This window comes from Xenopus laevis, chromosome 5L (assembly GCF_017654675.1).
Source record: "Xenopus laevis strain J_2021 chromosome 5L, Xenopus_laevis_v10.1, whole genome shotgun sequence".
Taxonomy (NCBI): Eukaryota; Metazoa; Chordata; class Amphibia; order Anura; family Pipidae; genus Xenopus; species Xenopus laevis.
In genome coordinates, this window is record NC_054379.1 from 108,866,595 (window position 1) to 108,880,121 (window position 13,527).

General features: G+C 42.5%; 1 protein-coding gene across 1 annotated transcript in view; it reads left to right on the top strand.

The window, feature by feature from the left end:
* Positions 1–2,128: 2,128 nt before the first annotated feature.
* The window catches only part of LOC108705319 (serine-rich adhesin for platelets-like), a 33,065-nt gene continuing 21,666 nt past the window's right edge, over positions 2,129–13,527 (top strand). The window contains exons 1-5 of the mRNA XM_041563778.1: positions 2,129–3,063; positions 3,388–4,389; positions 4,934–5,513; positions 5,715–11,602; positions 12,743–13,265. Of these exons, the coding sequence (XP_041419712.1) occupies positions 2,290–3,063; positions 3,388–4,389; positions 4,934–5,513; positions 5,715–11,602; positions 12,743–13,265 (8,767 nt within the window). The 5' untranslated portion in view covers positions 2,129–2,289. The remainder of the gene's footprint in view (positions 3,064–3,387; positions 4,390–4,933; positions 5,514–5,714; positions 11,603–12,742; positions 13,266–13,527) is intronic.

The window sequence follows — 13,527 nt, forward strand, 5'->3', positions numbered from 1 at the left end:
CTTTGCCTTCAATGGTGACATCAGAAAAAGAAGAATCCAGTACTAACTCTGTATCGGAGCAGACAACAAATTCTGTTGCTCAAAGCGAGTTAACCTCTGTCTCTTCAGACACAGAATCATCAGCGACATACACACCACTAACAAGCAATCCGGACTTATCATCTTCTACTTTTTCTTTGCCTTCAGTGGTAACTTCACAGACAGGAGAAACCAGCTCTACAACGGTATCAGGGACAAAAGCAAGTTCTGCTAGGGAAAGTGAGTTAACCTCGGTCTCTTCATCCACAGACTCTTCACTTACAGCAACAACCATACCACAAGCAAGTACTCCTACGTCATCATTGTCCACTAGTTCTTTACCTTCAATGGTGACATCTGAAAAAGGAGAAACCAGCTCTAACTCGGATTCAGAGCCTACAACAAGTCCTTTTGCTAAAAGTGAATTAAACTCTGTGTCCTCATACACAGAATCTTCAGTGACTTCCACACCTCTAACAAGCAACACTGGCTCATTATCTACTAGTTCTTTGCTCTCAATGGTAACTTCTGAAATAGGAGAAACCAGCTCTAACTCCGCATCGGAGATGACAACAAGTTCTGTTTCTGAAAGCAAATTAACCTCTGTCTCTTCATACACAGAATCTTCAGCAACATCCACACCATTAACAAGCACCACTGACTCATCATCTTATTCTAGTTCTTTGCCCTCAGTGGTAACTTCTGAAACAGTAGAAACCAGCTCTAGAACAGTATCAGGGCATACAACAAATTCCGCCAGGGAAAGTGAGACAACCTCTGTCTCTTCATCCATAGACAATTCACCTACAGAAACATCCATACCACAAGCAAGCACCACTACCTCATCATTGTCCACTAGTTCTTTGCCTTCAATGATGACATCTGAAAAAATAGAAATCAGCTCTAACTCTGTATCAGAGCTGACAACAAGTTCTGTTGCTGAAAGTGAGTTAACCCATAACTTTACAGAAACAGAATCAGCAGCGGCATCCACGCCACTGATAAGAACCCATGGTTCATCATCATCTACTAGTTCTTTATCGTCAATGATAACTTCTGAAGCAGGAGAAACCAGCTTTAAAACAGTACCTGCAAGTTCTGCCATGGAAAGTGAGTCAACGTCTGTCTCTTCAACCACAGAAGCTTCCCCTACAGCAACATCCATACCAGTAATAAGCACCCCTACTTTGTCATCATCCACAAGATCTTTGCCTTCAATGGTGACATCAGAAAAAGGAGAATCCAGTACTAACTCTGTATCGGAGCAGACAACAAATTCTGTTGCTCAAAGCGAGTTAACCTCTGTCTCTTCAGACACAGAATCATCAGCGACATACACACCACTAACAAGCAATCCGGACTTATCATCTTCTACTTTTTCTTTGCCTTCAGTGGTAACTTCACAGACAGGAGAAACCAGCTCTACAACGGTATCAGGGACAAAAGCAAGTTCTGCTAGGGAAAGTGAGTTAACCTCGGTCTCTTCATCCACAGACTCTTCACTTACAGCAACAACCATACCACAAGCAAGTACTCCTACCTCATCATTGTCCACTAGTTCTTTACCTTCAATGGTGACATCTGAAAAAGGAGAAACCAGCTCTAACTCGGATTCAGAGCCTACAACAAGTCCTTTTGCTAAAAGTGAATTAAACTCTGTGTCCTCATACACAGAATCTTCAGTGACTTCCACACCTCTAACAAGCAACACTGGCTCATTATCTACTAGTTCTTTGCTCTCAATGGTAACTTCTGAAATAGGAGAAACCAGCTCTAACTCCGCATCGGAGATGACAACAAGTTCTGTTTCTGAAAGCAAATTAACCTCTGTCTCTTCATACACAGAATCTTCAGCAACATCCACACCATTAACAAGCACCACTGACTCATCATCTTATTCTAGTTCTTTGCCCTCAGTGGTAACTTCTGAAACAGTAGAAACCAGCTCTAGAACAGTATCAGGGCATACAACAAATTCCGCCAGGGAAAGTGAGACAACCTCTGTCTCTTCATCCATAGACAATTCACCTACAGAAACATCCATACCACAAGCAAGCACCACTACCTCATCATTGTCCACTAGTTCTTTGCCTTCAATGATGACATCTGAAAAAAATAGAAATCAGCTCTAACTCTGTATCAGAGCTGACAACAAGTTCTGTTGCTGAAAGTGAGTTAACCCATGCCTTTACAGAAACAGAATCAGCAGCGGCATCCACGCCACTGGTAAGAACCCATGGTTCATCATCATCTACTAGTTCTTTATCGTCAATGATAACTTCTGAAGCAGGAGAAACCAGCTTTAAAACAGTACCTGCAAGTTCTGCCATGGAAAGTGAGTCAACGTCTGTCTCTTCAACCACAGAAGCTTCCCCTACAGCAACATCCATACCAGTAATAAGCACCCCTGCTTCGTCATCATCCACAAGATCTTTGCCTTCAATGGTGACATCAGAAAAAGGAGAATCCAGTACTAACTCTGTATCGGAGCAGACAACAAATTCTGTTGCTCAAAGCGAGTTAACCTCTGTCTCTTCAGACACAGAATCATCAGCGACATACACACCACTAACAAGCAATCCGGACTTATCATCTTCTACTTTTTCTTTGCCTTCAGTGGTAACTTCACAGACAGGAGAAACCAGCTCTACAACGGTATCAGGGACAAAAGCAAGTTCTGCTAGGGAAAGTGAGTTAACCTCGGTCTCTTCATCCACAGACTCTTCACTTACAGCAACAACCATACCACAAGCAAGTACTCCTACGTCATCATTGTCCACTAGTTCTTTACCTTCAATGGTGACATCTGAAAAAGGAGAAACCAGCTCTAACTCGGATTCAGAGCCTACAACAAGTCCTTTTGCTAAAAGTGAATTAAACTCTGTGTCCTCATACACAGAATCTTCAGTGACTTCCACACCTCTAACAAGCAACACTGGCTCATTATCTACTAGTTCTTTGCTCTCAATGGTAACTTCTGAAATAGGAGAAACCAGCTCTAACTCCGCATCGGAGATGACAACAAGTTCTGTTTCTGAAAGCAAATTAACCTCTGTCTCTTCATACACAGAATCTTCAGCAACATCCACACCATTAACAAGCACCACTGACTCATCATCTTATTCTAGTTCTTTGCCCTCAGTGGTAACTTCTGAAACAGTAGAAACCAGCTCTAGAACAGTATCAGTGCATACAACAAATTCCGCCAGGGAAAGTGAGACAACCTCTGTCTCTTCATCCATAGACAATTCACCTACAGGAACATCCATACCACAAGCAAGCACCACTACCTCATCATTGTCGACTAGTTCTTTGCCTTCAATGATGACATCTGAAAAAATAGAAATCAGCTCTATCTCTGTATCAGAGCTGACAACAAGTTCTGTTGCTGAAAGTGAGTTAACCCATGCCTTTACAGAAACAGAATCAGCAGCGGCATCCACGCCACTGGTAAGAACCCATGGTTCATCATCATCTACTAGTTCTTTGTCGTCAATGATAACTTCTGAAGCAGGAGAAACCAGCTTTAAAACAGTACCTGCAAGTTCTGCCATGGAAAGTGAGTCAACGTCTGTCTCTTCAACCACAGAAGCTTCCCCTACAGCAACATCCATACCAGTAATAAGCACCCCTGCTTCGTCATCATTCACAAGATCTTTGCCTTCAATGGTGACATCAGAAAAAGGAGAATCCAGTACTAACTCTGTATCGGAGCAGACAACAAATTCTGTTGCTCAAAGCGAGTTAACCTCTGCCTCTTCAGACACAGAATCTTCAGCGACATACACACCACTAACAAGCAATCCTGACTTATCATCTTCTACTCTTTCTTTGCCCTCAGTGGTAACTTCACAGACAGGAGAAACCAACTCTAGAACGGTATCAGGGACAACAGCAAGTTCTGCTAGGGAAAGTGAGTTAACCTCTGTCTCTTCATCCACAGACTCTTCACTTACAGCAACAACCATACCACAAGCAAGTACTCCTACCTCATCATTGTCCACTAGTTCTTTACCTTCAATGGTGACATCTGAAAAAGGAGAAACCAGCTCTAACTCGGATTCAGAGCCTACAACAAGTCCTTTTGCTAAAAGTGAATTAAACTCTGTGTCCTCATACACAGAATCTTCAGTGACATCCACACCACTAACAAGCAACACTGGCTCATTATCTACTAGTCCTTTGCTCTCAATGGTAACTTCTGAAATAAGAGAAACCAGCTCTAGAACAGTATCTGGCCTGACAGCTAGTTCCACCATGGAAAATGAGTCAACCTCTGTCTCTTCATCCACAGACTATTCACCTACAGCAACGTCCATACCACTAACAAGCACCCTTGCCACATCATCCGCTAGTTCTTTGCCTTCAATGGTGACATCTGAAAAAACAGAAACCAGCTCTAACTCCGCATCGGAGATGACAACAAGTTCTGTTTCTGAAAGCAAATTAACCTCTGTCTCTTCATACACAGAATCTTCAGCAACATCCACACCATTAACAAGCACCACTGACTCATCATCTTATTCTAGTTCTTTGCCCTCAGTGGTAACTTCTGAAACAGTAGAAACCAGCTCTAGAACAGTATCAGGGCATACAACAAATTCCGCCAGGGAAAGTGAGACAACCTCTGTCTCTTCATCCATAGACAATTCACCTACAGAAACATCCATACCACAAGCAAGCACCACTACCTCATCATTGTCCACTAGTTCTTTGCCTTCAATGATGACATCTGAAAAAATAGAAATCAGCTCTAACTCTGTATCAGAGCTGACAACAAGTTCTGTTGCTGAAAGTGAGTTAACCCATGCCTTTACAGAAACAGAATCAGCAGCGGCATCCACGCCACTGGTAAGAACCCATGGTTCATCATCATCTACTAGTTCTTTATCGTCAATGATAACTTCTGAAGCAGGAGAAACCAGCTTTAAAAACAGTACCTGCAAGTTCTGCCATGGAAAGTGAGTCAACGTCTGTCTCTTCAACCACAGAAGCTTCCCCTACAGCAACATCCATACCAGTAATAAGCACCCCTGCTTCGTCATCATCCACAAGATCTTTGCCTTCAATGGTGACATCAGAAAAAGGAGAATCCAGTACTAACTCTGTATCGGAGCAGACAACAAATTCTGTTGCTCAAAGCGAGTTAACCTCTGTCTCTTCAGACACAGAATCATCAGTGACATACACACCACTAACAAGCAATCCGGACTTATCATCTTCTACTTTTTCTTTGCCTTCAGTGGTAACTTCACAGACAGGAGAAACCAGCTCTACAACGGTATCAGGGACAAAAGCAAGTTCTGCTAGGGAAAGTGAGTTAACCTCGGTCTCTTCATCCACAGACTCTTCACTTACAGCAACAACCATACCACAAGCAAGTACTCCTACGTCATCATTGTCCACTAGTTCTTTACCTTCAATGGTGACATCTGAAAAAGGAGAAACCAGCTCTAACTCGGATTCAGAGCCTACAACAAGTCCTTTTGCTAAAAGTGAATTAAACTCTGTGTCTTCATACACAGAATCTTCAGTGACATCCACACCTCTAACAAGCAACACTGGCTCATTATCTACTAGTTCTTTGCTCTCAATGGTAACTTCTGAAATAGGAGAAACCAGCTCTAACTCCGCATCGGAGATGACAACAAGTTCTGTTTCTGAAAGCAAATTAACCTCTGTCTCTTCATACACAGAATCTTCAGCAACATCCACACCATTAACAAGCACCACTGACTCATCATCCTTTTCTAGTTCTTTGCCCTCAGTGGTAACTTCTGAAACAGTAGAAACCAGCTCTAGAACAGTATCAGGGCATACAACAAATTCCGCCAGGGAAAGTGAGACAACCTCTGTCTCTTCATCCATAGACAATTCACCTACAGAAACATCCATACCACAAGCAAGCACCACTACCTCATCATTGTCCACTAGTTCTTTGCCTTCAATGATGACATCTGAAAAAATAGAAATCAGCTCTAACTCTGTATCAGAGCTGACAACAAGTTCTGTTGCTGAAAGTGAGTTAACCCATGCCTTTACAGAAACAGAATCAGCAGCGGCATCCACACCACTGGTAAGAACCCATGGTTCATCATCATCTACTAGTTCTTTGTCGTCAATGATAACTTCTGAAGCAGGAGAAACCAGCTTTAAAACAGTACCTGCAAGTTCTGCCATGGAAAGTGAGTCAACGTCTGTCTCTTCAACCACAGAAGCTTCCCCTACAGCAACATCAATACCAGTAATAAGCACCCCTGCTTCGTCATCATCCACAAGATCTTTGCCTTCAATGGTGACATCAGAAAAAGGAGAATCCAGTATTAACTCTGTATCGGAGCAGACAACAAATTCTTTTGCTCAAAGCGAGTTAACCTCTGTCTCTTCAGACACAGAATCTTCAGCGACATACACACCACTAACAAGCAATCCTGACTTATCATCTTCTACTCTTTCTTTGCCCTCAGTGGTAACTTCACAGACAGGAGAAACCAGCTCTAGAACGGTATCAGGGACAACAGCAAGTTCTGCTAGGGAAAGTGAGTTAACCTCTGTCTCTTCATCCACAGACTCTTCACTTATAGCAACAACCATACCACAAGCAAGTACTCCTACCTCATCATTGTCCACTAGTTCTTTACCTTCAATGGTGACATCTGAAAAAGGAGAAACCAGCTCTAACTCGGATTTAGAGCCTACAACAAGTCCTTTTGCTAAAAGTGAATTAAACGCTGTGTCCTCATACACAGAATCTTCAGTGACATCCACACCATTAACAAGCAACACTGGCTCATTATCTACTAGTTCTTTGCTCTCAATGGTAACTTCTGAAATAGGAGAAACCAGCTCTAGAACAGTATCTGGGCTGACAGCTAGTTCCACCATGGAAAATGAGTCAACCTCTGTCTCTTCATCCACAGACTATTCACCTACAGCAACGTCCATACCACTAACACGCACCCTTGCCACATCATCATCCACTAGTTCTTTGCCTTCAATGGTGACATCTGAAAAAACAGAAACCAGCTCTAACTCTGTATCAGAGCTGACAACAAGTTCTGTTGCTGAAAGTAAGTTAACCTCTGTATCTTCATATACTGAATCTTTAGAAACATCCACACCACTAGCAAGCACCCCTGGCACATCACAGTCTACTAGTTCTTTGACCTCAATGATAACTTCTGAAACAGGAGAAACCAGTTCCCAAACCTTATCTGGGCTGACAGAAAGTTCCACCATAGAAAGTGAGTCAATATCTGTGTCTTCATTCAAAGATTCTTCACCTACTGAAACATCCATACCACTAACAAGCACCCCTACTTTGTCAGCATCAACTAGTTCTTTGCCTTCAATGGTGACATCTGAAAAAGGAGAATCCAGTATTAACTCTGTATCGGAGCAGACAACAAATTCTTTTGCTCAAAGCGAGTTAACCTCTGTCTCTTCAGACACAGAATCTTCAGCGACATACACACCACTAACAAGCAATCCTGACTTATCATCTTCTACTCTTTCTTTGCCCTCAGTGGTAACTTCACAGACAGGAGAAACCAGCTCTAGAACGGTATCAGGGACAACAGCAAGTTCTGCTAGGGAAAGTGAGTTAACCTCTGTCTCTTCATCCACAGACTCTTCACTTATAGCAACAACCATACCACAAGCAAGTACTCCTACCTCATCATTGTCCACTAGTTCTTTACCTTCAATGGTGACATCTGAAAAAGGAGAAACCAGCTCTAACTCGGATTTAGAGCCTACAACAAGTCCTTTTGCTAAAAGTGAATTAAACGCTGTGTCCTCATACACAGAATCTTCAGTGACATCCACACCATTAACAAGCAACACTGGCTCATTATCTACTAGTTCTTTGCTCTCAATGGTAACTTCTGAAATAGGAGAAACCAGCTCTAGAACAGTATCTGGGCTGACAGCTAGTTCCACCATGGAAAATGAGTCAACCTCTGTCTCTTCATCCACAGACTATTCACCTACAGCAACGTCCATACCACTAACACGCACCCTTGCCACATCATCATCCACTAGTTCTTTGCCTTCAATGGTGACATCTGAAAAAACAGAAACCAGCTCTAACTCTGTATCAGAGCTGACAACAAGTTCTGTTGCTGAAAGTAAGTTAACCTCTGTATCTTCATATACTGAATCTTTAGAAACATCCACACCACTAGCAAGCACCCCTGGCACATCACAGTCTACTAGTTCTTTGACCTCAATGATAACTTCTGAAACAGGAGAAACCAGTTCCCAAACCTTATCTGGGCTGACAGAAAGTTCCACCATAGAAAGTGAGTCAATATCTGTGTCTTCATTCAAAGATTCTTCACCTACAGAAACATCCATACCACTAACAAGCACCCCTGCTTTGTCAGCATCAACTAGTTCTTTGCCTTCAATGGTGACATCTGAAAAAAGAGAAACCGGCTCTAACTCAGTATCAAAGCCGACAAAAAGCGCTGTTGCTGAAAGTCAGTTAACCTCTGTCTCTTCATACACAGATTCTTCAGTGATATCAAGGCCACTAACAATCACCCCTGACTCATCATCTACTAGTTATTTGCCCTCAATGGTAACTTCTGAAACAGGAGAAACCAGCTCTAGAACAGTATCTGGGCTGACAGCTAGTTCCACCATGGAAAATGAGTCAACCTCTGTCTCTTCATTCACAGACTATTCACCTACAGCAACGTCCATACCACTAACACACACCCTTGCCACATCATCATCCACTATTTCTTTGCCTTCAATGGTGACATCTGAAAAAACAGAAACCAGCTCTAACTCTGTATCAGAGCTGACAACAGGTTCTGTTGCTGAAAGTGAGTTAACCTCTGTATCTTCATATACTGAATCTTTAGAAACATCCACACCACTAGCAAGCACCCCTGGCTCATCACAGTCTACTAGTTCTTTGACCTCAATGATAACTTCTGAAACAGGAGAAACCAGTTCCCAAACCTTATCTGGGCTGACAGAAAGTTCCACCATAGAAAGTGAGTCAATATCTGTGTCTTCATCCAAAGATTCTTCACCTACTGAAACATCCATACCACTAACAAGCACCCCTACTTTGTCAGCATCAACTAGTTCTTTGCCTTCAATGGTGACATCTGAAAAAGGAGAATCCAGTATTAACTCTGTATCGGAGCAGACAACAAATTCTTTTGCTCAAAGCGAGTTAACCTCTGTCTCTTCAGACACAGAATCTTCAGCGACATACACACCACTAACAAGCAATCCTGACTTATCATCTTCTACTCTTTCTTTGCCCTCAGTGGTAACTTCACAGACAGGAGAAACCAGCTCTAGAACGGTATCAGGGACAACAGCAAGTTCTGCTAGGGAAAGTGAGTTAACCTCTGTCTCTTCATCCACAGACTCTTCACTTATAGCAACAACCATACCACAAGCAAGTACTCCTACCTCATCATTGTCCACTAGTTCTTTACCTTCAATGGTGACATCTGAAAAAGGAGAAACCAGCTCTAACTCGGATTTAGAGCCTACAACAAGTCCTTTTGCTAAAAGTGAATTAAACGCTGTGTCCTCATACACAGAATCTTCAGTGACATCCACACCATTAACAAGCAACACTGGCTCATTATCTACTAGTTCTTTGCTCTCAATGGTAACTTCTGAAATAGGAGAAACCAGCTCTAGAACAGTATCTGGGCTGACAGCTAGTTCCACCATGGAAAATGAGTCAACCTCTGTCTCTTCATCCACAGACTATTCACCTACAGCAACGTCCATACCACTAACACGCACCCTTGCCACATCATCATCCACTAGTTCTTTGCCTTCAATGGTGACATCTGAAAAAACAGAAACCAGCTCTAACTCTGTATCAGAGCTGACAACAAGTTCTGTTGCTGAAAGTAAGTTAACCTCTGTATCTTCATATACTGAATCTTTAGAAACATCCACACCACTAGCAAGCACCCCTGGCACATCACAGTCTACTAGTTCTTTGACCTCAATGATAACTTCTGAAACAGGAGAAACCAGTTCCCAAACCTTATCTGGGCTGACAGAAAGTTCCACCATAGAAAGTGAGTCAATATCTGTGTCTTCATTCAAAGATTCTTCACCTACAGAAACATCCATACCACTAACAAGCACCCCTGCTTTGTCAGCATCAACTAGTTCTTTGCCTTCAATGGTGACATCTGAAAAAAGAGAAACCGGCTCTAACTCAGTATCAAAGCCGACAAAAAGCGCTGTTGCTGAAAGTCAGTTAACCTCTGTCTCTTCATACACAGATTCTTCAGTGATATCAAGGCCACTAACAATCACCCCTGACTCATCATCTACTAGTTATTTGCCCTCAATGGTAACTTCTGAAACAGGAGAAACCAGCTCTAGAACAGTATCTGGGCTGACAGCTAGTTCCACCATGGAAAATGAGTCAACCTCTGTCTCTTCATTCACAGACTATTCACCTACAGCAACGTCCATACCACTAACACACACCCTTGCCACATCATCATCCACTATTTCTTTGCCTTCAATGGTGACATCTGAAAAAACAGAAACCAGCTCTAACTCTGTATCAGAGCTGACAACAGGTTCTGTTGCTGAAAGTGAGTTAACCTCTGTATCTTCATATACTGAATCTTTAGAAACATCCACACCACTAGCAAGCACCCCTGGCTCATCACAGTCTACTAGTTCTTTGACCTCAATGATAACTTCTGAAACAGGAGAAACCAGTTCCCAAACCTTATCTGGGCTGACAGAAAGTTCCACCATAGAAAGTGAGTCAATATCTGTGTCTTCATCCAAAGATTCTTCACCTACTGAAACATCCATACCACTAACAAGCACCCCTGCTTTGTCAGCATCAACTAGTTCTTTGCCTTCAATGGTGACATCTGAAAAAGGAGAATCCAGTATTAACTCTGTATCGGAGCAGACAACAAATTCTTTTGCTCAAAGCGAGTTAACCTCTGTCTCTTCAGACACAGAATCTTCAGCGACATACACACCACTAACAAGCAATCCTGACTTATCATCTTCTACTCTTTCTTTGCCCTCAGTGGTATCTTCACAGACAGGAGAAACCAGCTCTAGAACGGTATCAGGGACAACAGCAAGTTCTGCTAGGGAAAGTGAGTTAACCTCTGTCTCTTCATCCACAGACTCTTCACTTATAGCAACAACCATACCACAAGCAAGTACTCCTACCTCATCATTGTCCACTAGTTCTTTACCTTCAATGGTGACATCTGAAAAAGGAGAAACCAGCTCTAGCTCGGATTCAGAGCCTACAACAAGTCCTTTTGCTAAAAGTGAATTAAACGCTGAGTCCTCATACACAGAATATTCAGTGACATCCACACCATTAACAAGCAACACTGGCTCATTATCTACAAGTTCTTTGCTCTCAATGGTAACTTCTGAAATAGGAGAAACCAGCTCTAGAACAGTATCTGGGCTGACAGCTAGTTCCACCATGGAAAATGAGTCAACCTCTGTCTCTTCATCCACAGACTATTCACCTACAGCAACGTCCATACCACTAACACGCACCCTTGCCACATCATCATCCACTAGTTCTTTGCCTTCAATGATGACATCTGAAAAAATAGAGATCAGCTCTAACTCTGTATCAGAGCTGACAACAAGTTCTGTTGCTGAAAGTGAGTTAACCTCTGTATCTTCATATACTGAATCTTTAGAAACATCCACACCACTATCAAGCACCCCTGGATCATCTTTGTCCACTAGTTTCTTGCCCTCAATGACAACTTCTGAAGCAGGAGAAATTAGCTCTAGAACAGTATCTGGGCCAACAGAAAGTTCTGCCATGGAAAGGGAGTCAACCTCTGTCTCTTCATCAATGAACTCTTCACCAACAGTGACATCCATACAACTAACAAGCATCCCTTCCTCATCATCATCCACTAGTTCGTTGCCTTCAATGGAGACATCTGAAAAAGGAGAAACCAGCTTTAACTCTGTATCAGAGCCCAAAACAAGTTCTGTTGCTGAAATCGAGTCAACCTCTGTCTCCTCACACACAGAATCTTCAGAAACGTCCACACCACTAACAAGCACCCCTGGCTCATCGTCGTCTACTAGTTCTTTACCCTCAATGGTAACTTCTGAAACAGGAGAAACCAGCTCTAGAATGGTATCAGGGCTAACACCAAGTTCCACCAGGGAAAGTGAGTCAACTTCTGTCTCTTCATCCACAGACTCTTCATCTACAGCAACATCTATACCACAAGCAAGCACCCCTACCTCAGTATTGTCCAGTAATACGTTGCCTTCAATGGTGACATCTGAAAAAGGTAAAACTAGCTCTAACACTGTATCAGACAGAGCAACCAGTTTATTTGCTGAAAGTGAGTTAACTTCTTTCTCTTCAGACACAGAATCATCAGTGAAATCCACACCACTAACAAGCAACCTTGACTCATCATCTTCTACTAATTCTTTGCCCTCAATGATAACTTCAGAAACAAGAGAAACCAGTTCTAGAACAGTATCTTGGCCAACAGCAAGTTCTGCCATGGAAAGGGAGTCAACCTCTGTCTCTTCATCAACGGACTCTTCACCAACAGCGACATCCATACAACTAACAAGCACCCCTGCCTCATCATCATCCACTAGTCCGTTGCCTTCAATAGAGACATCTGAAAAAGGAGAAACCATCTTTAACTCTGTATCAGAGCACACAACAAGTTCTGTTGCTGAAATCAAGTTAACCTCTGTCACTTCACACACAGAATCTTCAGAGACGTCCACACCGCTAAGAAGCACCCCTGGCTCATCATCATCTACTAGTTCTTTACCCTCATTGGTAACTTCAGAAACAGCTGAAACCAGCTCTAGAATGGCATCAGGGTCAACAGAAAGTTCCACCAGGGAAAGTGAGTCACCCTCTGTCTCTTCATCCACAGACTCTTCATCTACAGCAACATTTATACCACAAGCAAGTGCCCCTACCTCATCATTGTCCACTAGTCCTTTGCCTTCAATGGTGACATCTGAAAAAGGAAAAAACAGTTTTAACTCTGTATCAGAGCCGACAACAAGTTTTGTTGCTAAAAGCGAGTTAACCTCTGTCTCTTCAGACAGAGAATCATCAGCAATATCTACACCACTAACAAGCAACTCTTACTCATCATCTTCTAATAATTCTTTGCTCTCAATGGTAACTTCAGAAACAGCAGAAACCAGCTCTAGAATGGCATCAGGGTCAACAGAAAGTTCCACCAAGGAAAGTGAGTCACCCTCTGTCTCTTCATCCACAGACTCTTCATATACAGCAACATTTATACCACAAGCAAGCACCCCTACCCCATCATTGTCCACTAGTCCTTTGCCTTCAATAGTGACATCTGAAAAAGGAGAAACAAGCTCTTACTCTGTATCAGAGCTAACAAAAAGTTCTGTTTCTGAAAGCAAGTTAACCTCTGTCTCTTCATACACAGAATCTTCAGCAACATCCACACCACTAACAAGCACACCTGGCTCATTATTGTC